The sequence below is a fragment of the Amphiura filiformis genome, chromosome 3, assembly GCF_039555335.1.
Source record: "Amphiura filiformis chromosome 3, Afil_fr2py, whole genome shotgun sequence".
Taxonomy (NCBI): domain Eukaryota; kingdom Metazoa; phylum Echinodermata; class Ophiuroidea; order Amphilepidida; family Amphiuridae; genus Amphiura; species Amphiura filiformis.
Genome location: NC_092630.1, coordinates 23254371 through 23281723, shown reverse-complemented (window position 1 = coordinate 23281723; position 27353 = coordinate 23254371). Strand labels below are relative to the sequence as shown.

The 27353-nt window shown below is 37.3% G+C and overlaps 2 protein-coding genes across 2 annotated transcripts in view; one reads left to right on the top strand and one right to left on the bottom strand.

Annotated features, from left to right (window-relative positions):
* LOC140148244 (6-phosphofructo-2-kinase/fructose-2,6-bisphosphatase 1-like) overlaps positions 1-10012 on the bottom strand; it is an 86064-nt gene extending 76052 nt beyond the window's left edge. Inside the window, exons 1-2 of the mRNA XM_072170119.1 lie at positions 9854-10012; positions 1044-1283 (exon numbers count right to left, since the gene is read on the bottom strand). Coding sequence (XP_072026220.1) covers positions 1044-1158 — 115 coding nt within the window. The 5' untranslated portion in view covers positions 1159-1283; positions 9854-10012. The remainder of the gene's footprint in view (positions 1-1043; positions 1284-9853) is intronic.
* Positions 10013-23859: 13847 nt separating this feature from the next.
* On the top strand, positions 23860-25208 carry LOC140147813 (ubiquitin thioesterase OTU1-like; the record flags this gene model as incomplete). The annotated part of the gene is given in 3 exon segments (XM_072169561.1): positions 23860-24329; positions 24331-24725; positions 24728-25208. Coding segments are annotated over 3 exon segments (960 nt in total), but the record flags the coding sequence as incomplete, so codon positions are not given.
* Positions 25209-27353: the final 2145 nt, after the last annotated feature.

The window sequence follows — 27353 nt, the reverse complement described above, 5'->3', positions numbered from 1 at the left end:
ACGATGAAATGTGACATACTACCTGAGATTTTATACAATTTCAGCAATATTAAAATTAATTTTCAAAATGCAAATTCTGGGTCGGTCGAGCCCATAGAACAGGGTTTTTTGTTGCCTTACCTGAATTTACACCTGCAAACAAGACATGCTCCTTCGTCTGATAAATCATATGCATATTTACATTGTTTGCAATACACTGGTAGGGAACTGTGGGCAATCCTCAGTCGTTAACTGTAGATATCTTTTTTTTTTTTTTGTTTTCTTCCTCGTTTGCAGGTCTTCACAAACGCACCCCCACACATAAACACAAACAAACCTACCGTATTTTGTCAAATAAACACCCCGGGGGCGTTACATTTTCCCAAGGGGGGGGGGGCGTTTATTCAAGGTCAATTTTAGAATGATAATTCCCGTTAAAATCATTAGGTAAACTCAAAACTCACGCTAAAATGACGAACTAGAAACACTGACTTCTGGTTCACTTCCGGGTTTCCGATCCAGATTTTCGCCAATTATTGACGCTATTATCGACCACGTGGGCAACTTGGTAAGCTTACTACACAAGATAGCATGGAAATATCAGCATTTTTGGAACATCTTGGTTGAAAAAAGTGGTGGGGCGTTTATTTGAGGGGGGGGGGGGCATTTATTTGAGGGGGCGACTATTTGACGAAATACGGTAACCGTTTTCACCGACAACTATGGACACGTATTGTGCGTGTGGTTGTTAACAGTGAAACCGTGGACCCACACACACAGACATATCATAATCCAAACATGGACTTCTCTGCTATTTCACTGCTAACCGACTGTGGACCTGGTATTACACCTATGATAGCGAACCCTATTCCATACAATGTATGCAAAGTTATGTTGTATAGCATCCTCTGCCGCTGTCTTACGACTGTGGACATCCACATTTCGCAGTGTGTGGTTTTTCACTACATAAGTGTGGACCCAAAGTCCATGTTTGCAGGTGAAAACAAATGCCCCCCCCCCCCCCCCACAACACACACACAAAACACCACTTTTTGCACTCTTACCTGGACCAGGTAGTTTATACACAACTTCTGATGCGCTTCTTCGCAGCTTCCCAGTACCAGGCACTGTTCCTCCTTTCCTGGTAGGACTCAATGGTGCTCTGATAGGCGTTAACATCTGACTAGCGTGTCCATGAAATGGGTGATATGCTGGGTCTTGGTGGTGCTCTATAGGGTGCCACTGTTCGTAACCAGGGAATGGTGCTGTAGTTCCCAATGATCTACAGGCATGTGGATGTGTACCTGTTGAAGACCCAATGTTTTTCAAAAATTATGAGAGTGGTGTGCTAAAATTGGGGTTGTTCAGTGTACCAGCAGCAGCTCTGGTATACATATGTACATGTTAATATTTGTTTTTACATTGAGAGCTTATAGCCCAGTCAAATTATGAAATCACCCACCACTATAAAACAGAATCTATTTCTCATGCATCATTTCCCAAAAGCTCACACAAAAACATATCAAAAGTTCTGGAAAATCCCAACACTTTATGCAAGGGGTTAAAGTTCAAAGTTGGTCAAATCTTGTTAACGTGGCTGTGTACTCTAGACGATGTTTCTTTCGCGAAATTGAGCTTTTTTCTTTTTTGATATAAATGTATGTACTTTGTTACGTTTCCAGATTTGTAAACTCCAACTGCACTTTTTTTATGGATTTTATATCGCTTGTGTTCGCAGTTTAAAAGGAAAGAAAGTCTTAGTTGTACCAGCGTCCAGCGGGGTACACTTAGTTGTACCAGCGGGGTACACGCGCGCAACAATGCATCGCGGTATTTGTTAATGCAAAGATACGCTACATACACGCGATGCATATCAGCATGTGCTGCACATCAACTTCAGCGACCATTGTTTCAATGTTCATTTTCTCTGTAACTAAAATGAATATTTAGGTACACAATAACTCTTTTTTTTTTATTTCAAAGTTTTTGGCGACTTTGGAGAACCTCTCTAGACCTATTCTGAAGTTTTTGGTGACTTTGGAGAAGCACTAGAGGTATTCTGAAGTGTTGGGATCATTCACAGTTAATTTGAAAAAAAAATTGGAAAAAATTACAACAGAATGACAGTTTGTTATCCTTAAAATATGCAAACCACTAACTAATGTTTACCTCTTCATCTATCACATATTTAATATAAATGCATTGGGTTTCCATGCATTTATAATAAGCATTTATGTAGCCAGAGGTTTCCAGTGATGTAAAAATCTCAACTTTTTTTGAGAAAAGTGGGGGGGATGATGCTAGTGGCTCCGCGATAAACACACGCGAATATAGCGCGGTACAGAAGAAAGTATACACATGCACCTTACACTGCGTACACACCTAATAATGATAATTCAAGAACTTGAGAAGTCATGATCATGATTTGCTCGAGAAGTCTAGCCAAGAATTTGCTCACCGATGGCTTCACATTCTAGGCTAGAGACCGTAGCATTCAAAATGTAGTCGGATTCGCTGAAGCATGACACCGTGTAAAGCAATGGAAGTTCAGAATTAAACACAGTCGATTGAATCAAAAATGTTCCTAAAATTACACTTCAGCAAAATTTTAGCCTGTCCAAAATAGGCAAATCTTGCTCAACATTTAATAAAGATACATCATGACAGTTGACTCATCGAAATAACTTTCATCCAAATTTCAACATTACCAGAATAAATAACCTCGGTGCTGTCCGACCGAAAACCATAGCAAAGCACTCTAGCTTCAAATACTTAACTATCGTGTGCAAATTAATTCGAAGCTAGAGAGTTCTCGAGTAAATCATGAAATGATGATTATGTCTTTATGATTCATCATGAACATCCCAGACATGAATAGGCCATACCTGCCTAGTACAAGGAACTTATACGATGTCCTCATTCACAAACTGATACTATCTGTCCATCGTATAAGACTGTTACCGTACGGCAGTGTGGTGAAGGAATATTACACAGTCAAGAATAGGCTCCGTCATTTTTTTGTTCTGATCCCTCCCAGCAGTCCTCAAATTAAGGATCTGAAGGGGCACAGCAACTTTTTTAGGGCAAGTTGATAATTGCCTTGGATTTTCACTGAAAAGGCAAGGCAGCACGGCAGTTTGTAATATTTCAAGAGGGCATCATGGCAACTGTTGAAAATTTGAGAAGGGCACTAAGGCAATTTCTCAAAAGTGAAGAAAACACACACAAACATAGATAGATGATTTTATAATGAAGGGGCAGGGCTGGGGCACCGACGGCAACTTCATTAGAGGGCACGGCAAGTGACTGCCTTGGGTAAAGGACATGTTTTGAGGGCATTACGGCAGTGGGGATGGGCACCCACGGCAAAATGCCATGGGTGCCGTGGGTTAATTCGAGGGCTGCCTCCCAGTCTCCCAAAACATCAAAAGCGTTGCACGTTTACTTACTTAAGACTGTCCTTTTTCATATAACCTAGAAATGGTCAAATTTGGCAAGAAATATCTCTGTGTAATCCTATCCGCACTCCGCAGGGACCCCCGAACTTGCAGAAAATGAAAAACGTAGGAGGTCCGGAGTAGAGTTTGGTGAGTCCAAGTTGCACAAATGCAGCATAAATAGTATGTCTGCAATAGCGCTAGATTGAAAAACTGGGGGTCTGCAGGGACCCCTGAACTTGCAGAAAATTTAAAAACAGGGGGTCCGAACTCTATTTTGGTGGGTCCGGGACCCCAAAAAGCAACTTAGCGCTACCCCTGTTATAATGTAAGTCCCATCACATCGTTATCGGCGACTATTTTTTTTTCCTGAAGTTTGGCTGGTACCCACCACCAGCGTCATGCATGTGACGTGACACGGCTGAAATAATCGACCAGGAATCGGGGATCATTAAAACGTCAACAAATTTCAAAACACAGAAAGCAGTAAACTTAATAGTGAGCGGTCCGAATTTTGAGCCATACAAGTTTACGTGGTGAACTAATACCTGCCAACTTGATCGAAAAATCTATCTTTTATGCACGACGACACGATAGTTATGTGTGCATAAGATAGAACTTGCTGGTAATACAAAACTCGTCTTTGAAGCGGTTACACTTCTGGAACGCTTTTAAAACAATTGTTCCGAATGTCTAATTTGGCTACAATTTAGCTGGACTAACATAATGTATCTTTGGATTCAAGTTGGCTTACTTTTAGAGAAAAAATACATCTTTGAAGTACATTCCGGAGAAGTTTTAGGTCACAGCAGTGCGATGCTCCGACGAATGATCATGCCCGATTTACTGTCACCGATGTACACGCTAGAGATGACCTTGTTATAACGTTTTCAATTGGGTACATCCGGGTACATAATCAGTCACAGTACATGCGCAGTGTAGACGGCTGGTGGAATAAGCACGTGCAGAGTTCAGGATTGGCAAAGCAGCGACTTAGTAGCCCAATAGGATGACTTTTGACGATTTTCCACACTACAGTTTCCTGTCCAATAGACACCAATTGATGGTTAAGAAAGTAATTGAGCAACTTTTCAAATCTGGCGTAGGCAATTTATGGTATTTTGCTATCCCATAGATACCAATGTATGAATTTTAAAAACAATCGAGCGACTTTTAAATTATTTGACTCGCGATTTGGGCTAACATTTTTGGCAGTGTCCGATTTACAAATTTTTTCCTACCTGCACTGGTGCATGTAGCCCAAAATTTCTACATGCACAGCAAAAAGTGTGCATGCACCAAAATTAAAGCAAACATAAAATCACATTGAATCACGATCATTGTCAGTTAAGCTTGTAATAATATTCCGGCTCCACTGTCATTGTCATTTTTATGCCGATCACTCGCCGATTTCTTAGCCAAAACACTGGATGCTGTGGCTTCATCTGTTCTAGAACTAGTCGCCCGACGAGGTGCACGATTTCCAGAATGATGCAAGATTTCCTTTTTTGCTGGACATTATTATGATTATTTTCCGTATGTAAACAAATATTTCCCACGGTTTAAATTCCGGTTCTTTTTTTTTCAATGAAATGAAAATGACAGCTTCTACATGTGCGAGGGTATCGGGAATTGGTGGATGACGTCACATTACGCTAGCCCTTTCTAAGGGAAGTCATAGTCTCGGACCAGACTGTATGTGGCTATCTCGAATGTTCGTTAGGATCGACAAGTATCAGACCGACGCAAACTGGCTGTGTAGGAGACTAGGGAAGTCAATGAAAAAAAGTGACAGTTCTCACGTGATAGGGGTATCGGGAATTGTCAATTGCGCGACGGCGCCAGCCCTTCTAATGAAGTCAGGATATTGCGCTAAAAATAGATTGGGTTTTTCCAAATCGGACTGACTGCTTGTTTACTTTTGTATATTGCCTTGTCATATCGCTAGCGCTAAAATCGTACATGCACGCGTGCAGGCAGGTAGTGAAAAGCTGCATGCACAAAAGGAATGTTACATGCACTGGTGCAGGTATGCAGGTGGTAAATCGAACACTGATTTTTGGCAATACTGCTGGAGGTCAGGTGGTGCATGTACAGCAGAAACACGGCGTTGATCGAAGCTGTTAGGAGAACAAATATTGATGTTTTTCGTAAGTACAGGTATTAAGATTTAATAAAATATTATAGTACAGTGTGTCGGTAATATGTCACGAACTATTTCATGATATTTTAGAGACAATAACTAACTTGAGGAAGAAGTTTTTATTCATATGCATGCCATGACATTGTACTCTGTATGAGTATGTTACATAAGATAACATCCTTGCAAGTTCTAACTTCGTATCACAAGCTATCGGTTGTTCATACTAGACTCGCTTGCCAGTCCTACATGTATGTGGGTGTTTATATAAATATGGAGGCCAGAGTGTGACATTGGGACCAAATTTTCAAATTGGGTTAATGAGAATTTTGTTTTCATTATTTTACACCCTGAGACCCATATTTCACAAAAAATAATCCGCTTTAATGAAACATAATCCCTATTTGGACAGCAACACAATAAAGTGAGACATAAGACACAAATTAACACCTGTAACAATGACACCAAATTGTTTATTTGTCTTGGAGCTGTAACAAATGTATAGTTGAGGTATGATAATGATTTGCTGGTTTTTAACAAATGTTACCAACATCTTTACTTTGGAAAAAAAAAGATCCTTAATCCTTTGACAATACTTGTGAAAAATGAGAACTTAATGTCCCAATATTTTGTCAAATTACGACCGATTCGGGCAATTATGTTTCAAAATTACTGTAATGTATACCAAAGTATTATCCTTGCTTTGAAAAGAAGTTTAATAATCAAGGATGCATTCATTAGTGATTGGCAAGATTCAAAATACTACTACAATGTCATAAATATATCCAATGCTCAATGTTAAAAACATTAACACCTGTAACGCTGACACTGGTGTCACTGTTACAGAGTGACATCATGAACTACATAAGCTATCTATCTACACTACCTATTATAATAGCAAGTCCAAAACTAAGTAATATTATGTGAGAAATGTGTAACTAAACAATATTATATTAGTTAACATGCTCAATAATGTAAAATACAAAGTGGCCAGAACTTCTACCTGGGGATGATGTAAGTTTCCAAATATTTATTCTAGTTTCCAAATATTTATTATACAGATCGATGTACATTGCACTTTAACTTTGATTAAATTTCAGAATAGTTGAATACTTCAAAGATTTATTTTCCTCATTGATAAATGTAGTTATTTTGCTCAGTTTGACTATGGTTCCTCTCAGCAAGCCAAGCTATTACATCTTGTGTTATCTATAATCACACCTGTAACGCTGACACCAAAGTAGTACCACTGACATTAAAGTACAATGTAGTACCACAGAATGCAAGGAAATGCGTAACCACATCAGGGCGGAATTATTTTCACAAGACTATTTTCTGACTGAGCAACATTATACATAATTTTAACTATTGTATGGTTACTTATCATTTCGCATGTAACACTGACACCAAGCCTTAAATTTAGTGAGGGTTGGCTTGATGCGTCAAAGTTGAAAGACATTTAGAGAAGTTAAAATGTTACAGCATCATGTTACTCAAGATATTATTCAAAGTAGAACTGAATCATTCAGGTGGTTAATAAACTTAATTTTGCTGTTTTCTGCAAGTGACATATCTTGTAGCTTTTTGTTAAACATTGTAATGTTGATGTAGAAACTTAAATAAAAACAACAGTTTGCTTTATTATACTAATAAAACACCACATTTGGGTTAGGCCTATCTATAATAACTTGTATGAAATATTTCAACACTTGTTTCAAAATAATCATTAACATGGAAAGATAAAATCCACCTAAAACTAAACTTATACCTTCTGCAGGTATTGTAATTTTGGCTTCAAAGAAAAAAAAAAAACCAAATTTTGCCCAACCGACCCTACTTGAAGTTGAAAGGTCCGCCTACCATAAAAAGTAAAACAGGGTGGTTTTTTTCGTTGCATTATATATCATATTTGTCTAATTAATTACATAGCTATCAATGTAGCACAATATTGTGCAGTTGTTTACTGCAAAAAGTGCAACTTTCCACCATGGTGAACACTGAACAGGTATGCAAAGAAAACTAATGGATTTGGAAAGTTGAATTGTCATGAAGCTAAAGGGGGGGGGGGGACAAAATGTTAGAAGTTCAAATTGGATTAAAAGAAAAGCAAATATTCTTATTTGAACATAAACATGATAAGTAATAAATATAATAAATAAATAATATCAATAATTATCAATGCTTTGTAAAAAAAAGTGCAGTTTCTATGCACGCAAAACAATTTACCCATCCTATCGCCATGTTTTGACAACAAACACACCCCTCTGCTATCAAATGGTCGAGTCCAAAAACGATATGGGGTCAAGGTTACGGCGTGATAAATAAACTCTGTATTTGTTGAAACTTGGGCATTTGGCCAACAGTAAGACAGAAATACATTACCCATTTCATTCAATATTAATAAAAATAGAACGAGAAAGCATTGATACACAAATACAAATATTTATCTCTACAAAACCACTGTAAAATAGCTCATATCGAACACGCCGTAACTATGAGATTTGTGTTATGCCAATTTCAGTTACGGATGAAGTTTTCTGTTACCAACTAGTCCGTATTCGGCGATGATCTTTCGTACTAAAATGGTGTTTCACAGAAATATTCTGCAAGTAGTCGAATCGCATGAGTTATTCGATCATTATAAAAACAATTATGGAGGAAATTTCCAAGATTTTTGTCAAGGGATAGCCCGAGAAAAATTCAGAATGGCCACACCGTAACACTGACACCAAGTCCGTGTGTTGGAATGTGACATCTTTCTGCGATTTTTCTCGAGTAATTCTTACTTCCAATGCACTACAACGTTTTGTTTAAAGTCTTGGAACTAATTAAATTCAAATTTATCACTAGAAACGCCACAAAACAATAAACACACGTTAAATGTTGTACACCCCCGTAACACAAACACACCCGTAACGCTTTCGACACGAAGGCAATAAGCGCGTGAAAAAAAAAAAATTGTCTCCACGTGGGTATTTTTGCACACGGTCGTAAGAGGTCATCATCCGGCCTGTGTATCATGTGACTTTCATTCATAAAGACACAATGTTTACATTTCTACATCGCAAGAAAATCTCACTCCGTAACGAAAGTGAGTGACACCAAAGTTATTAAAATCTCAATTTATCATTGAATATTTATTTGATTTGGATTACAGGCACATTCCATATGTTTTTTAAGTTAAGGTACTGTCATATTTGTTTCAAAACTCAACTTTCACAATACAGAAAGCTTACGTTTTAAAGTGGTGACCGATTGAAAAACTCTTTCACACCCGTAACATTGCTGACACGAAATGTTACGGAGTGGTGTGAAAATCGGCAAAAACAAAAAAACACAAACTTCGCAACATTTGATAAAATCTTGTTGACAATCATAAAAATGGACCTCTGTTCATGTTTCCATAGCAAACAAGGTAAGGTTTTAATTATTATATGGGGAAATGTGGAATTTAAAATGTCTCTTTTCATGTCACACTGTTTTCACAAAAACATGATGACTCCATTACTTTTCGCCGTAAAATTCTACTATGTCAACAGAAGTAAAAAAAAAAAGTCTTGATTTATTGTATAAATATATATTAGTTAAATGCAATGAAAAAAAATTAGCAGGCTTTTACATTTTTTCTACAATCTTGAGAAATGCAAAACAAGGCCCATGTTTTACTACTGGCCTCCATATTTATAAACACCCATATACGCCGTACCTATGTATATTAAGGACTGGCTTACGCCATTTTGGATGTCAATGGGAAATACACACTTAACGATTTGCGCCGGTTAGAATCTTTAAAATTTTATCAATGTATATAAAAGTGGTACCAACCATATTGTGCTTGCTAATTTAAGACTCGGACCGGTTGAAACAAAATTAAGGATCAAATGCATTTTAGTGTCCAAAAGGCAAAATTATCGTCAAAGTTCTGCGAAATCGGCACCCTTTATGAAGGGTTCAGAATTGAATCGAACGAAAATATCCGATCTTTCTTTGCGATCAAAAACACAAAATTACAACTTTAAACATACTTTTGGCAAAAGACATTATTACCAAATAATATAGAATAGAAAATTTGACATCATTTTCTCAAAATATTGAAGAAATTTGCTCACTAGACATCAAAAAAGTACGCAATCCAATTCCTGTTCAAACGTGTGAGAAACTGAAGTGAAAGTGCATAATCGTGACTAGTTCATACGAAAGTTAGAACATTTCGAACAACTGCCAACGACCGTTGATTTTTTTTCATACATGTATGGTCCTATCTTTCATGCAAAGAATTTCCAATCTAAATAATTACCTGTCGAAGAACTTCGTTGATGACAAGTTTCTTTTTCATTACCAGTACATGCAGTAGAACTACTAGAAGTAGAATCGCTACCAGTTTTGGCTCGTGCCCGTACACGTTGCTTTGGTACAACTGGCTCTGGAGGTTTATCCGACGTAAATTCAACTTCAGTTTTCCCGGGAGTTTTCCGATCCGTAGATGTACTAGGAATCTCTGAAGAGGATTCCCCTTGATCTTGAGTTGCTTGGCTTGCCATTGTACGGTCTGAATGTATCGATCCTGTTGAAAGAATAGGATCAGGGATCAAAAACGAATCGAGTACGAAGGTTGATCCTAAGCAAATACCCGTAAAGTCACACGACTCACGGACACATGTTTTGAATGGAGGAGAGTTGTTTACGTGCACAGTGTCTTCTAGAAACAAAAAATTCCTTGATAAAAATAAAATTTATTTGATATTGCTTCAAATTTAAGGATGATTGTAAACTAGTTTATTCAAACCATAAGAAAGTTGTGGAAATTGTATTTTTGAAAATATTTATGAAATTATAAATAAATCAGAATCATTAACTTAAAGTATACATTAATTTATTTCAGTAAATAAAACGCCAGTAACCTTTCTTTGACCTTTATTTTTAGCGCCCAACCATACCAAAATGCGCCCAACTCGGAGATAGACTTGCTTCAAGTCCTCGAGCGCAGCCCGGGAGCGCAGGTAGCGGATCATTTTGGGAGGGGCGTGACCATGACCCGGTTTGGGGGTGGGGGGGAGCCGGGGGGGTCTAGTCTTTATTTTCTTGCATTTGTCAGGTCCATGTCTGTAACATGTCTGTATTTGTCTCGTGGCCGGGTGTCTCCGACTCTCTCGTCACCGTGTGGTTGTAGGCCTAGCCTAGGCATATCAGAACATAAATATTTAGGCATATAGAAGAGCCTACCATTAAGTTCACTATTAGCCTAGGGCCTACAATCAATCAATCAATCAATTCTGGACTTCCCACCTCTTGTTTCAGGTGCACCGCTTTATGCGTGAATGTCACTGGTAACTCCACAGACGAAAACACCACACTGTCACAATAGAATATAAAACACTCAAAGCAAGCCAAGCTATATGTATTATGTACATGCTCAGGTACTAGATTATGGTGTGAGTTCAAAATAGCATTTGAGCTGATGTTGAGAAGTTATGAGTTTTAAATGTAATGCATGCATGTAGGTGATGCACAAATATATAAGGTTCTGGCAAAAGCAGGTATTTAACACTGGCTTAGACCTTGCAACTAGCACAAATACATAAGGTGGCTAAAATACAAATTGTGCCACTTCAGATACAAAATACAATTAATCAAAAAATAAACAATGAAAAATAGCTGCAACAGCATTATTAAATACATATCCGCAAAGTCGGCTAATGCGAGAAGTGCCGAACATGTCAATTACTAAAGCATGGACTGTAGCTATTTTGTTTCTACAGTCCATGATTATATAAAAACAAGAGGGATGCGGACACACAAATGAGGCCAAGAAACTATTAAAATGTAGTTTCAGACCACAACAACAGGCTATGTTGTAGAAATCCTAGCAATCAGAGCACTCCGTGGACATGTAAAGCGTAGCACCAGCTCCTTGTGATGGCTTCGATTTCAGCTGTAGAATCAGGTGTCAAGCATATGTGGACAGCTATATCTGAGTGTGAAGAATCTAGTAGAAGTTGAAGAATCAGCTTCCTGTTGCGCATAATTTCATTCACCTTGCACTCAGGATAGTTCTCGTAGAGAAATCTCTCAAGCCTTTCGGGCGAGAACTTTCTTGGTTGTTCTAGTTCTTCACAGGTCAGCAGAAAATGATGTTTAGTTTCCTCTTCTGACTTACACAGCAGACATGTACCTTCAACTTTATGCTGGTTGAATTTTGCACGGTTGCTTTGTAGAACATAGGTGTCAGTAAGTAGTCTTGCTTTGATGCTGGCTCTCTCAACATCTCTTGGGTTAGTTGGTAAGGATGCCCATACTTGATGGGGTCGTCCTATCTGGAGATTAGACGTGTTGAGATGCTTTAAGGAAGATTTAATTTTAGCATCATTAATCAGCTCTTCATTCCAATAACTCTTGATTGCCTTGTCAACAGCTGTCTTCCACTCCACTTTCGAGGGTGGGTTGCTGATAACATCAAAGATGGAAGGAAGGTTGTACTTGTTGAGGACTTCTCTGACTTTCATAAACCAGGAATTGCTCTTGAAGGGCTTAACAGCCAGCTGTCTGATTGCTATTCGTGTTCGCACTATCCGTATCACGTGAGATACTACCAAAGAGAGATATGATTGCAGAATCAATCTGGGCTTCAACAGGCTTGGCACCAAGGAGACCATAAACTGCAGCATTGGCTGGTGCAGGCGATGAAGGAAGAAATTGAAGTTGACGGAGAATTTTCCTTTGAAACTTCTCCATCTTATCAATGTCGGCACGCTTGAATGTGGTTGCTTCAATGCCATAAAGCATTCTAGGCAGTACATAGGTGGTCCAAATGTGAAAAGCAATGTGAGGTGGGAGGCCATTTCTCCCATGTAGACCTGCACCCATTAGCGCATATGCAGCTCTTCTCGCACGTTGTATTCGCTCATCAGTATCGAGAGAGTTGTTGGCTTTCCTAGATATACCCAGGTGGACAGCTTCCTCACAATATGGCATTTCTTCATTTGCTATAGTCAATGCTGTGTGAACAGAAGACTGGTACGGAATTGTGGCACTTTTTGAAGCGTTGATTTTATATTTGTGGTCGATGGAATAGTTCTCAACTATATTGAGAGCTAGTTGGGTTTCCACTTGGGTGTTTGATAAGATAGCCATGTCGTCAGCGCATGTTGGAGCTGGGACATTAATTGTACCAATGCGATGACCGTGTGGTGGCCACTAAGTTGATCAAGAAGTCTATTTGTGTACACTTTGTAGATGGGTGCTGAGGTAACTCCACCTTGTCGGACTCCTTGCTTTACTGTGAATTCTTCAGAGAGGAAGCCATTCCATTTGATAGCAGTACTCGGGTTGTGATACAGCTGTTTGAAGACAAGCCAGAGGTCACCCTCTATGCCAGCTCGATATAGTTCGTCAAACAGGATGGCGTGATTCACTACATCAAAGGCTTTGCTGACGTCAAGCAAGGTTACATAGATGGGCTTCTTGTTTTCAGAAGCTTCATTGATAGATTCTGTAACAAGTAAGGCTGCATTGGAAGGTGAGGTACATTTCAGTAAATCCTCTTTGCATTGGATTCTGCATATTAGATAAAATTGGGTCTGCTTTCAGGAGCCAGGCTTTCTCAAGAAGCTTTCCTAGCACGGAGGTCACAGTTATACCTCTGTAGTTGTCAGGACAAGTCTTGTCTTTCTTCTTTTTAAGGATTGGAGTAAGGATTCCTTCATCAGTGCATCCGAATGTATGAGGTAGCCATCATGTAGTTGACGATATCAGTCAGCAGATGCAGAGTGTTTTCACCAGCATATTTCAGATGTTCAGCGCTGAGGTTGTGGGGATCCTGGGCTTTCCCATTTTTGAAGGAAGAGATGAGTTTCTTGGTCTCGTCACTGGTGACTGGAATGATGTTATTTGTATTATCATGACAGAGCTTCTCAATAATTGAGTTCGGAAGCCTAAGCCGTCACTTGGGTAGTCCATAGGACGCTGACTCACTGCTTTTATCAGCCAGTCTACTGAAATGGTCTTTGAAACCGTTACAAATCTCACTTGGGTCTATCAGCTTCTTGTCGTCCGCAATCAGAACATCAGTAAAGTTGGTTGTTTCAGACCGTTGAGCTTTGATAAGCTTGTGAAAGAGCTTGGTGTCATTGCTGTGCGCTTCGCTGATCTCAGTAAGCTTCTGGTCATTAATATCTCTTACTGATCTTCTAATTGCAGATCTAAGGTTCCTTTTGGAACTTTTCCTCTTGATATTTGCGGGATGCTGAAGATCATTAGGTCTGCCGGCTTCTTTCCAATTGAAGTATGCGGCCTTATTGACTTTCACCAGTTTGCTAATTGTTGGGTTCCAAATATCAAGTCCCCTGTTAGACCTTTTGGCCTTCCTCTCAGGTTTCAAGAGACATACTTGTTATGCATGTATGTTGTTGTTGTGTAGGCTTACACACAGACTGAAGACAAATTATTTATTGCCGGAACTAAGACGCAGAGCATGTAAAAAAATTTTACTGTGAAGAAAGTGCGCGGAGCGCAGTACAATCTTGCTTGAAAGGGTAAAGAAGGTATACAACTATAATGCGCATAATTTGATTGTAAGTTAAAAGAATGTGTGTGCAGCGCGTGGAAATTTTGGCACCAGCCTGTAAATTCTATAACCCCCCTATTTTTGGTGTAAAAGATTATGACCCCCCTATTATTTTAGTTTTGGTCTAAAGCTCTATGACCCCAGTATATTCATGACCCCCCCCCCCCGGCCCCAATTCCGAAGAAAACAGCCTCCTTTTTAATTTGTAATCTGCAAAACATTATAGACCCCCGTGCAGTAGGCTAACACATGTCAGTTTTTAAATAAAATTTAGATGATACTTTTCAATCATTTTATTTTATCACAGCAACAGCAGCGAGACACTTCATTTACCCAGCATGTCGGATTTTTTTATTTGGCTTTTTTATAGGCAGTATTCCGTTATTTTCACATTTTAATATCAAAAAATGGAAATTACCATTTCAAGTGCAGAGTCATTGCGGAGTCATTGCAATGCCATGGACTGCAGTCGGCAGGTGGACTGCAGCAGGTGGACTGGGTTTACAAGAATTTCGCCCGCCGCCCAAATTGGATAGAGCCCGCTTTTGATGACGTAATTGTTTGCCAATGACGTTTCCTCACATAATAATCAGCTGGCCGGCTTTTGTTGTTGTTGCTGAAAAGACTGTGCACTGCACTGATTTCACTTTCACAAAGTAAAGTGACCATCTCCAACTGAACTTATCGAATTTATTTCAATTTAATATTTGACAGAAAATTGTCTTCCTTATTTCGGTAAGTTTCCGTAATTTAAATCTTGAAATATAGCGGTTCAATCTTGTCGCAGGACATACCGTCATGCCGGTACACACACACTTGCACACTTGTCTTTGCACACACCATGGCCGGATATCATGAATTGCACACATGACATGTATGCATTTCCAATTTCGCATATAAATTTGTCTCCAGCATTTTCATTGAATTCAATTAACAAGCAAGACTTCACAGGTCTAATTCCAGATGAAGTAAAAAAATATGACCAGAGACCGGGAAAATGGGTATTACATCTTCTCTGACTCTGCCACTGCCACTGGGTTTTCGCAAAATTTCTTGACACCAAGCAAGCAAGCAAGCACGCGAGGCAGAGGCCAGGGGAAACCCGCCACGGGCTGGTCCCCGCTCTGGCACCCCCCACTCCCCAGCATGGGTCACCAAATTTTTTTTGTTTGGTCAGCCCCCCCATGTTGAACTTCCTAAGCCAATAATTTTAGCTATGTTTCATTTGGAAAAGCAGCCTGATAATATTTTTTATTTAAATTGAGGACAAAATTAATTATGGTGCCGTCCGTATACTGTATTTTTCTGGAATAGCCTAGGCCTGTGTTATGCACTTTCAGTTTCCCATGTGTTTGAATGGGAATTATTTTGCCTAGTCGCCACAAGTTTAGGGAGCACATTTCTTCAATATTTTGACAAGTTGACATAAAAATGTTCTATTTTGACAAGTTTACATAAAATGTTCTATTCTATTTTGTATATAGTTTGGTTATAATGTGTTTTGCCAATAGTACGTCCAAAGTTGTAATGTTGTGTTTTTGATCGCAAAGATCGGATATTTTTATTCCCGATTCCAATTCTGCACCCTTCGCAAGGGTGGGGAATTCGGCAGAACTTTGACAATAATTTTGCCTTTTATTTTGGACACTAAAATGCATTTGATCCTTAATTTTGTTTCAACCGAGTCTTAAATTAGCAAGCACAAAGGTGGGTATTAATTTTATATACCTTTGATGAAAATTTGAAGAACATTTTCGAATATCTGACCTGCGCAAACTGTTAAACTTGTATTTTCCATATAATAGACAGACAAAATGGTGTGAGCCAGTCCTTAGGTACGGTATGTATCGTAGGACTGGCGAGCAAGTCTAGAATAGCCCAATACATGTACTATGTAGGGACTAGGGAGTTTTCTAATTATTGTAGGTATGAGAGGCAAACCTTAGTTAACACATTTGCTAGTCAGCCAAATTCGCCTAGACCGGGCCCAAACACAATACATTCATAGAAATTAAAAGAACAGCTAGGTCAAGGAAACCTACATAAATATGTTGTCTATACTTCACTTGACCCAAATATTAGTTCCAGTAACTGTAACTCGTCATACCTAGGTCCGTAGATGTCATGTTTATGATAAAGACTGAAGTCTTACTGGCAGGACTAACCCAAATATATGATTTTTTATGGTGATGAAATACTCGCACATGGAATTTTAGAGGGATTTTGATAGCAATTCCACATAGAAAAGCTGCTATCATCATGAGACTAAGATCTAGAAACGCCACCAAAATGCTGTTTTGTTAGCTGAATCTTTTTGATGAAAGTCAATCTTTGACAAGATGTAACTTTGCTACGGAAAGTGCTATGACAAAAAGGTTTTCAGTTTTGGCTTTCTGTACTCAAAGGCTTTAATTTGATATAAAATGATGCAGTTTGATGGCAAATTTGAATTCACCTTTCATACCTAATTATTGTAGTATACTGCACCAAGAAAGTATCCTTACACTTGGAAAAATAATCACAATTTCAAAACTGAACCATATTGGGGTAAATTTGTTTTTGTAATAGATGCACTACCGTATATAATCCTGCACATTATGACACCACATTGAATCCAATGTGATCTCAAGAAGTAAAGTTACATGTACAAGCAATTGAATAGACGAAGGTCCAGTTTTAAAAGTGACAAATTGGCCTATACAAGGCGCAAAAAGATTCCAACAAGCGCAACAAAGAGACTACACAGTTGCATCAATGAAACTTTATTTAAAGCAGTATTTATTTCAATTTTTACTTCTCTGTACTTTTCATAACTTGCATTTTATTTGTCAGCGCTTTTGTTTCAGTTTTCTTTTGTTCCTTTTGTTTTGAATTAAAGTCACACACAAATTAGCCATTTACCACTCTCATACCAAATGTCTAGTCTGTGGATTTTTGAATAGGCCAGCGTGTCACTTTTAAATTAAAACTGGACCTCCTTCGTCTAATCAAATGCTTGTAACTTTGCTTCTTGAAGTCACATTGGATTCAATGGGGTGTCAAAATGTGCCGGATTAGATAGTGCATCTATTAAAAAAATAAATTTACCCCAATATGGTTCAGTTTTGAAATTGTAATTATTTTTTCTAAGTGTAAGGATACTTTCTTGGAGCAGTATAGTATTAGGCATGTCCACTAAAAATTGAAGTACTTTTAAATTGATTCAGACCTAACTTATTGGCTGGGAATTGATGAAAGAAACATTTTGGCGTTTAAATAATTTTAATCGGACGTTTCATTCCAGAGATATGGCCTTTCAAGTGTCATGGTTTTATATAGGGCTGCTAGAACATGTCAAAGTTGCAATATGGTGGCACAATTGGGCGGCAAACTGTATGCAAACAACACGGCATACTATTACTAATTATACATGTTCTACATTGTTGTATTTTAAAACACAGAAGACCAAAATTGATGTTAATGCCATGATTGGATCATGGAGGTAGTACTAGCTACTACCTCCATGATTGGATTAAGTAAATAACTAAATCCTGTTATCTACCCAGCAATGTTTGCTTTTCTTAATAATTGTAACAAACTGTAGTGTACTAAATGGTACAAGACAGAAAAGGCAAACAGACAGAAATTTAGAGTTTTAAATTAGAGAGTTGACAGGAAGTTGTAAGAGTTAAATTGTTATGGATATGATTGGTGTAAGCGAAAATGTTGAATGTCGGATCAAAGTCATCCGAGGTGAATTAAGTAATGTCAATCACAAATTGTTACAGGTCATTTGAGGTGGACTAAGTTTATATTTGGATTGTCAGAACACCTTCCCCAATCAAACACATTTCTCTTGCATTTGATCATCTTCTACTCTTCCCTAGAAAAATCATTATAATACCAAATCTACACACCATGGAATTCACCATATCACGTCCAAGCTCACATTGGGCGCCCCATTCCTTTTTTAAAGGAATTTTTATTTCAAATGAATAGCGGCAGTCTTAAACATTCTTCATTCTTTTAAGGTCAGCACAATTTATCTTCAAAAATGATTATATTTCATCATGATATAAGTTTGGTAACATTAATTACTACCAATTTTAAGAAATTTGCTCCAACTCAAAGGTTATCTTTACTACCTTGAGCAATATACCGGTACTGTGTGTGCATGGAAGCCATGATGTAGCATATCTAAAATGGACATCGTGGTCAGAAGTGCATAATTTGAGATGGGTTTCGGCAGGCTTAAGGGGGTACTACACCCATTGATTTTTTTGCATTTTTTTGCATTTTGTGAAGAAATTACAAAAAAAAATTGGACAAAGTGGTATGCAAAATGAAGGGGAAAATCTTCTCGTTTTCTTGGTGGCATCGGTATCAACATAGCGTACATGCTTTTAAAAGTAGAAGCCAAAAGGTGGTACATCACTGATGATTTAAATTCACTTCATTTTGGAAAGCTTACTATCAACAGATTTCGTTAAAATTTTGGATATGTGTTGCTAACACGTTAGGGAAATAAAGTTGATATGTAAAATGGGAATAAGTGGTTCCTGATTTCTTTTATGACTTCATGAACTTGGTGCTCCACAACTATCAAAAAAAGGAACTGGTTAAAATGCTTCTATTTTCAATGTTGAGCTATATTTTGTATTTTTAACTTGCGACATTATTTCACTGAAACTTAATTAAGCCACAGGTAACAGGTTACCACAACCATACTACAGCAATGTTGAAAAAAATTGTATTTCTTGTCACCTATACCATCATATTGGGTAGTTTTCCGTAAGCTTAACGTTTGTGATTTTGGTAACTATTTTATATTTATTTGTGAAATCCGTCTCAACTAGGCATTCTAAATTGTACTCACCATTTACATCCCAAGGTATATTAGTATATCCACCTTGCACTTCTCGATATATATCCAGATAAAGACAGAATATCAAAATTATTCCTCATTATGATATCACAAACTCTCACATGTGTATTCAAAATTGATGCTTAAATTTGACCTGAACCAATTGACCTATAACCTGACATACGGTGACCTAATAGCCTTTTCTTCTCCTAACAACACATTATAATATTATTGACTAATGACTATACATCCATTGTGTAAGTGTTTATATATTTTGCATGCACCACTAGATTTTCTATAGAGAGTATAACAAAGGATTTAATGTATTCTATTCATGTACCCTACTTGAACATGCTGAATAGAATAAATCATGGTTTGTTATGAAACACGCATCTGAGTAACTAGGATACAGTAAACAAAATATATATAGGGCTAAAATGACTTACTACAATTGTTTAAAAGCACTTTTTTTCTTCTTTTTTTCATATTTCACATGATCCGTGCATATATCGCCTAGCTATAAATGAAAAAATATTTATTTAGACCAATCAAACCAGTATATGGGTGTAGTACGCCCTTAAACATTCTTTAACTTCTTAACAGCCATTGTCAGTAAGAATGGGACCGAAATGGGACTTTGTGATTCAAGTGCGTCATGGATTTTCTTTAAAAAAAATAAGATGATGCATCATCAGTCAAAGAAACTACCCCCAAAATTTTAGCTTCCTTGCTCATTTCGTTTGTCGGAAAAAAATTATTGAAATTTTGGCCCCATAAACATCGTTAAATGGTTTACCAATTAGTAGCCACTAGAAAATTGTGCGCCAACGTTGGCCCAGTGAAAAGAAAACAGTTTTTGAATCCTTCTATGGGTTTCATTACAATGATGCAAAAAAATTGTTGGGTTACCATTGGCGCATCGTAATAATCAAGTTTAAAATATTAGTGAAAAGCGCCCTCGTGCTGTTTTCTGTGGCTTTAAACTCATTGCGCCATTAAGCACCCACGAAAAAAGCAAGTTGAAATGGATAAACTAATTATTTAGAATCAAATGCAAATGCAAAATTGATGGGTGCTCATTGGCGCAAGAAGAAAATGGAGGTCAAAGGTCAAATTGTCTAATTTTAAGCCATTTTCACGCCTCATTAATTTCATGCGCCAAGGTCGAAGAACAGAAAAATTTGTGTTCAGTGGTAAACAAACTGTAACTCTACTAAAAGAAGCAGTAAAAAGCTTGGGTCCTGTTGGTTTAGTATTTTTATGATTTTCTAAATATCGCCTTAAAGCAAGTAAACAGTAAACAATATGCCATGCCGTACTATGTGCGAACTTTAAGTATCCTCCACTAGATATGCCAACAAGTACCCATGGTGTTTTAACTTCAGTTAGTTTATTCAAGTGCTGTTGCTTGCATTTCTGTGGAAATAAGTGTGGGCTCATGTTGGCGCAAGGATATTTTAAGGGTCAAAGGTCAATACAAAAACCTCAAAATATGACAAAATGCTACTTTTATGTTAGTTTGTGCGACCAATATGCAATCTTCGAGTGTCCATTTCTCGATGTGCCAACAAGTACCCATGGTGTTAAACTTCATTTAGTTTATCCAAGTGCTGTTACTTGTGTATCTGTAGGAATATGTTTGGGCTCATGTTGGCGCAATGATATTTTGAGGGTCAAAGGTCAATACAAAAAACTCAAAATATGACAAAGTGCATTCTTTGAGTGTTGGTAATTTCAATGCCAACAAGATCCCATAATGTTTTCACTACCTATGCCAACTCGATTTATTCAATTTCTTCATAATAAAAGTTGGGATAATATTGGCATTATATAAATATTTAAAGAGCCCAATATTACAAGTATGAGACCAACTTCTGCATTTTTATTTAAAATGCAGAAGTTGTGCAAGCTTACATTGTATTGTATAATAAGTGAAGAACAATATTGCATTTTGACTACAATGAATCAATATACCTACATGTATACTTATAACATGTGCAGGCTTATAATATTTTGCAGAACATTTTTGTAAACCATGGAAACTTAAAATGTGAACCTTCCACTTGGTTTGTTGTGGGGGATGGTCAAATGATCTGAAAATGTAGGGTAAGTTTTGATTTATACACATTCTGCATTCAACAGTATTAAAGTGTTATTCTTTATAAATATCACTGTGCCATGAGCATATCCATAAGACTTAACAAGCAAATATACACTCCATTTGAGGTAGATATTGGGACAATGTTTGTGCACCGTTTCACAGTTGCACAAACTCGCAAAAGAGTTGCACTTTGTGCTTTAGGATTGACCTTTGACCCTTCAAATATCCTTGCGCCAACATGAACCCAAACAAATTTCTACATAAATGCAAGTAACAGCACTTAGATAAACTTATTGAAGTAATAACATTATGGGTACTTTTTGGCACATCTAGTAATGGACGCTTGAAGATTGCGTATTAGTTGCAGGAACTATCAAAAAGTAGCATTTTATGGTTTTGGATTAACCTTTGACCTTAAAGATATCCTTGGGCCAACATGAACCCATATTAATTTCTACATAAATGCAAGTAACAGCACTTAGATAAACTGATTGAAGTAAAAACATTATGGGTACTTTTTGGCACATCTAGTAGTGGATGCTTGAAGATTGCATATTGGTTGCATGAACTATATAAAGTAGCACTTTATGGTTTTGAATTAACCTTTGACCCCTAATATATCCTTGCGCCAACATGTGCCCAAATTAATTTCTACATAAATGCAAATAACAACACTTAAATATGGTGAATGAAGTAAAAACACCATGGGTACCTGTTGGCACGTCCTGTTGTGGATGCTTGAAGATTGATGGAACCCCTATTTGGCCTATTATATGCTATTTACTAGGCTTTAGGATGATATTTAGAAAATCATTAAAAATAGTGAACCAACAGGACCCAAGCTTGTTTCTGTTTCTTTTATTAGAGTTATAGTTTCTTTACCACTGAACACCACTTTTAATGTTCTTCGACCTTGGCGCACAAAATTAATGAGGCGTGAAAATGACTCAAAATAGGAAAATTTGACCTTTGACCCCAATTTTCTCCTAGCGCCAACGAGCACCCATCAATTTTGCATTTGCATTTGATTTTAAATAATTAGTTTATCCATTTCAGCTTGCTTTTTATATGGGTGCTTAATGGCGCAACGAGTTTCAAGCCACAGAAAACAACACGGGGGCGCTTTTCACTAATATTTTAAACTTGTTTATTACGATGCGCCAATGGTAACCCAACCATTTTTTTGTGTAATTGTAATGACACCCATAGAAGGATTCAAAAACTGTTTTCTATTTACTGGGCCAATGTTGGCGCACAATTTTGTAGTCACTGCTAATTGATAAACCATTTAACGATGTTTTGGGGGCCAAAATTTCATTATTTTTTTACGGTCAAACGAAATAAGCGAGGAAGCTAAAATTTTGGGATTGTTTTCTTGGACCAATGTTGCATCATCTTATTTTTTTTAAAGAAAATTTGTGATGCACTTGAATCACAAGAGTCTGAATCTTACAGACAGTGGCTCTTAAGGGGGTACTACACCCCTGCTCAATTTTGTGCCTATTTTTGCATTTTTCTCAAAAATTATAGTGCATTGGGGACATGTAAGATATGTATATTATAGTGGCAAGGACTACAACTACTGCACTGGAAATTTTCTTTCAGCACAGACAACAGTTGTGGAGTAACAGTCAAAAATGAGGGAAACCAATATTTGATCAATAAATCAATAACTACTTGCTCTGAGTTGCTGTATTTTCAGTACCGTACAGTAGTTGCAGTCCTTGCCCCTATAATATGTATTCTATTACCCCCACGACCCATTATTCAAAATCGCGCACTGTGATTTGTTGAAACGCGTCATGTGAAAGACCATTAATTAGCAATAAAGTGACCAGGGCAACGAACGTTATCACTTACGCTTTGGCTACGCGTAGGCGCTCCACATTGAGGTAATCAACTTGAAATATTTGGGCAAAAAATGTGATATTTTCTCTTTAAATCGTACTAATTTGTGGTAATAGAATAGAAATAAAGGGTAACATTTATCTTTACATAAATAATGTGTCCTTGGCAGTAAAAAGCGTTTAAATAATGGGTTCGGCCGCGCTCACCCATTATTTACGCTTTTACTGCCTCGACACATTATTTGCATGTAAAGGATAATGCATTACCTTTTATTTCTTAATCATATCTTACTTGTCACCAATGTGCTATAATTTTTGAGAAAAATAGGTGCAAAGTTTGTCAGGGGTGTAGTACCCCCTCCCCCTTAACATCCTGTACATTTTGCCTTCAAAAATAGTTAAATTTTATGAGTATGTAAGTTTGCTTGTCTGAATCAATCCAAATTCAGAGATAATTGCGTTTCAACACCTGATGCACAGAATGGTGTCACTTCAACCTGTTGTAGTTCTCATCTCATTAAATTTTTCTTTAAAAAAAGTTGATCTCTTCATAAAGGAAGGTCCTCTCTATTTACTGACCAATCAGGAAATGTTAATGTTAATGGTTTCTGGTGGAATCAGGAATTTCTTGAAACACCCTGATATAGGCCTATATTTGGATCACAACAACTCAACAAGTACGTACGCCATTTTACAGGCCTGGGATTTTCTGCATCGATCAGTTTCTCCATAGACAATACATGTGTGAGTGCACGCACACAGTAAATGGGAAATTGTTCTGGTGGCAACTGTATTGACAGTGGGCATCCCTAGTAGTATATATGAAAATAATGCATTTCTTTACTTTCTTGTTTTTGTCATCAGGCACATCCAGGGATTCAACTAAATCTTTAATCTACCACGTCCCATTTCTGAAAGGTTTTGAGCTCGCACCCGTGGACCACCATGAACACTGCGCCACTATTCCCTGCGCATCAAATCCCGAGCAGGCCAGCATAAAATCAACGGTCTAACCCTACAGCAATCAGTGGGGTGTCTCTTGGAACAAATAGAAGAACTAACTCAGATTCCATGTCAGGTACAGAAGCTACTCCATGGGTTTCCACCTAGCCATGTTGATACGTCCGACTACGAGTTGCCGCTGTCGTTGCTACCTTTCCGCTCAGGGGATACTGTCATCGTACAAGAAGATACGGACTCAAAATCGCCCTCAACCCCAAGTGGCGATACAAAGTCGCAATCCAGTAATAGTTTGAAAAGTCAAAACAGTATGGATTCAACGGGAAGCGATTCGGGGTCAAGGGGCATTCTGACACGTAAAGTCGTTCCCGCTGATAACTCTTGTTTGTTTACCAGCATTGCCCTGCTGATGGAAGGCGGCGAGACCAATCGCACACACACTTCCCAGTTGCGTAAACATCATAGCTCAAGTCGTATCTAGCAACACAGAAATGTACACGGAAGCGTTCCTAGGGAAAAGTAACACGGAATATTGCGTGTGGATCCTTAAACAGGATTCTTGGGGTGGGGCTATAGAAATATCGATCCTATCCGAATTCTATCAAGTTGAAATTGACGTTTTGGACACGCAGTCTATACGTATCGATCGATTTGGGGAAAGCAAAGGATACAAAAACCGTACAATGTTAATTTACGATAACATTCATTATGATCCGTTAGTGTTAGAGCCGGCTAATTCTGGCGATTCGATTCAGACTGTGTTTTCTACCGATGATGATTGGATCCTCGCTCAAGCGCTGGAGTTAGCGACCGAGGCGAATCGAAGTAAGCAGTACACAGACTTGTCTGGTTTCACCCACGATGTCTCAGATGTAATGATGGACTACGTGGGCAAAGACAAGCGCAACAGCATGCTATGGCAACAGGACACACCAACTTTGCCGAATATTAATGTCAATGTTAATCGTAGATAATGTAGAATGTATATGGTCATTTTCACGGTAAAGGGTGTAACTTTGGATTTTTAACATTTTGATCCGTAGTTTTCTAATAAAGCCACAGAATTCCATGATCTTTGGCCACATAAGTCATCTAGTTAGCAGCTACCTTGGGTAGCATAATCATCTTCGGGAGTTACTGCGCTCAGTTTTAGCAGGCTTAAATGTACCTAATATTGCCATTTTGAAAAACTGTAAAAAACAGTAACGTTTTTGTAAAACCCTGTGTTTTCTTCAGTTAGTTCATGGATAATTTTTCTTATCCTGAAAGTACGGTCATATGTTCAGTAAACACTGCCACATTAGATTTAATTGTGAACAGCCCTGTATTTTTGAGAACCGGACTTCGATATTTGTCGTTGCGGAGGCTTCATTTTCCGTTAACAATTGTTAACAAACTTTGTGGGTATAGCTTTGGTTCATAATTCTTGGTTATTTCTTCACTTCTTCTTGATTCATAACAGTTGATATCTTAACTTGAAATGGGTAACAAAAATTAGTTGATTTGCAAGCTTTTAAAATTTTTATAAAATCTTGACTTCAAAGAGCCGATTTTCCGTTAACTTTTTTGAAGACTCCGAAACAAACTGTTCAGCAAGCTTGGGCAAATATAAATAAAAGAGCTCATCCAATCTATTTATCAAAATGTAGCAAAGTAGATCCTCAAGTCACTTGTTTTTAAATCATGGAGATATATATCACCGCTTGAAAATGGGACCCAATACAAACTTTCCGTTAACAATTGAAGCCTCCAAACAAATGAAGCCTCCAAACAACAGTAAACTTAATTATCATCTATGCATATCTAAATTGGTATGTTCCATATTGATATCTGCATTGTAATTGTTGCATGATATGTGCAGAATGTCAAAAAAAAAAAAAAAAATTGATATTATGGTTAATGCTTGAAAAATATACTGCTATCCAAGAAAGCCCGCTTCGGAGGCTTCACATGCAAATAACACCATACTTAACAAATGGGTGAAAAAATTATCATGTTATAAATCTGCAATATCTGCCGATAGAATCATTGATTCAATACACACAAGAAAATAACAGCTTAGATGATCCCAACAGTGTTGTTTTCAAAAAACTACTTCTGCAATGTTTAACCATTGTAAACATGAAGCCTCCGAAACAAAAAAAAATGACTTGCTGTGATAATTTAATTTTTTTTATTTTTGAAATTCAATACTTAGAAGCAAAGCGTGAAAATTGGTAATTGTGATATTTTTTACCTATTTTTTCATGTCAACTTGTAGTAGTTAGCCAAATATTTTACTTTTATGATCACCTGTGTTGTTAACTGAAGCCTCCGAAACACAAATCGCTTGAATTGCCAATTCTAAAAAATAACTCCAATTTCTGTGAAACTTGGCTGGGAGGTTCCTTTCATCAAGTAGTATTTGTACATGAAGTTAGACATTTAAATTATTTTAGGAACTCAATTAAAACTTAAAAAATATGTTTAAGGTTGGGAAATTTCCATTGCAAATGACCCTTGATGTTAAAAATTTTCAAAATTGCAATTACAAACATAGCAAAACATGGTATAAAATTTAACTTATATCTGTTGACTTACTTTGGAATGGGATTTCACATGTATTCCAGCTTTCATGTCATAATTTTCTGAGCTTATGTAAAATACATTTTTTCTTAGATTTTAACCAAAATGTTATGGAAATGTCAAATTTTTTATCAGAAATCAAAAGGTTTAAGCCTTGAAACACTATTTTACTGGAATTTAAGTTGCTTCTATGCATGATTACAGTAAACAGAAACATATTTAAGTGGTTTGAAATTTTGACCCTAAAAATCAAAAGTTACACCCTTTACCGTGAAAATGACCATATAAGAAGTGTTACTATTTAAGCTATTAAATGGATGTATCCTAAATAAATGCAAGAATTAAACTAAATTATTATCGCTTTGAGTGGTACAGATTTAGCAAATTGGTACAACTCAGGAACACACCAATTTGTGTGTGAAGAGTTGAAAAATGTACCTATTATTTAGCAATATAATTTATTTTTACTTTGCTCAGGGATTGAGATTTAAAACATGCAGGCGTGCTGTAAGTCACCAAGGTGTTTAGGAGAAGTTTAGGTGTCTTCTATATGGCACCTCTGTTGGTAATTTCAGGCATGCCATGGCGAATGTGGGTTTTAGCTTTTAAAACCATAATGTACGATTTCCGTCAAATTTTACTTTTGCCATTCTTACCCAAAGTGCTGATAATAATAATAATTTTAAGCCAATATATATAATGAGGTAAAGTGAAAGAAACCCTACTGGCTATTTTGGCCATTTAACATTTGGAGTTCTTAGTAATGGCTTACTTTTAAAGACTTGTCGAAATTGCTCTTTTACAAACGCAACAACGCTGATTTCCATAAGTTGGGGCATGTGTAAAGATTATGCCATAAAAAAAGGTTTGAAAAGAATTAGCCAAATACAAAAGGTTACAGTTACATTATGGCTTTAA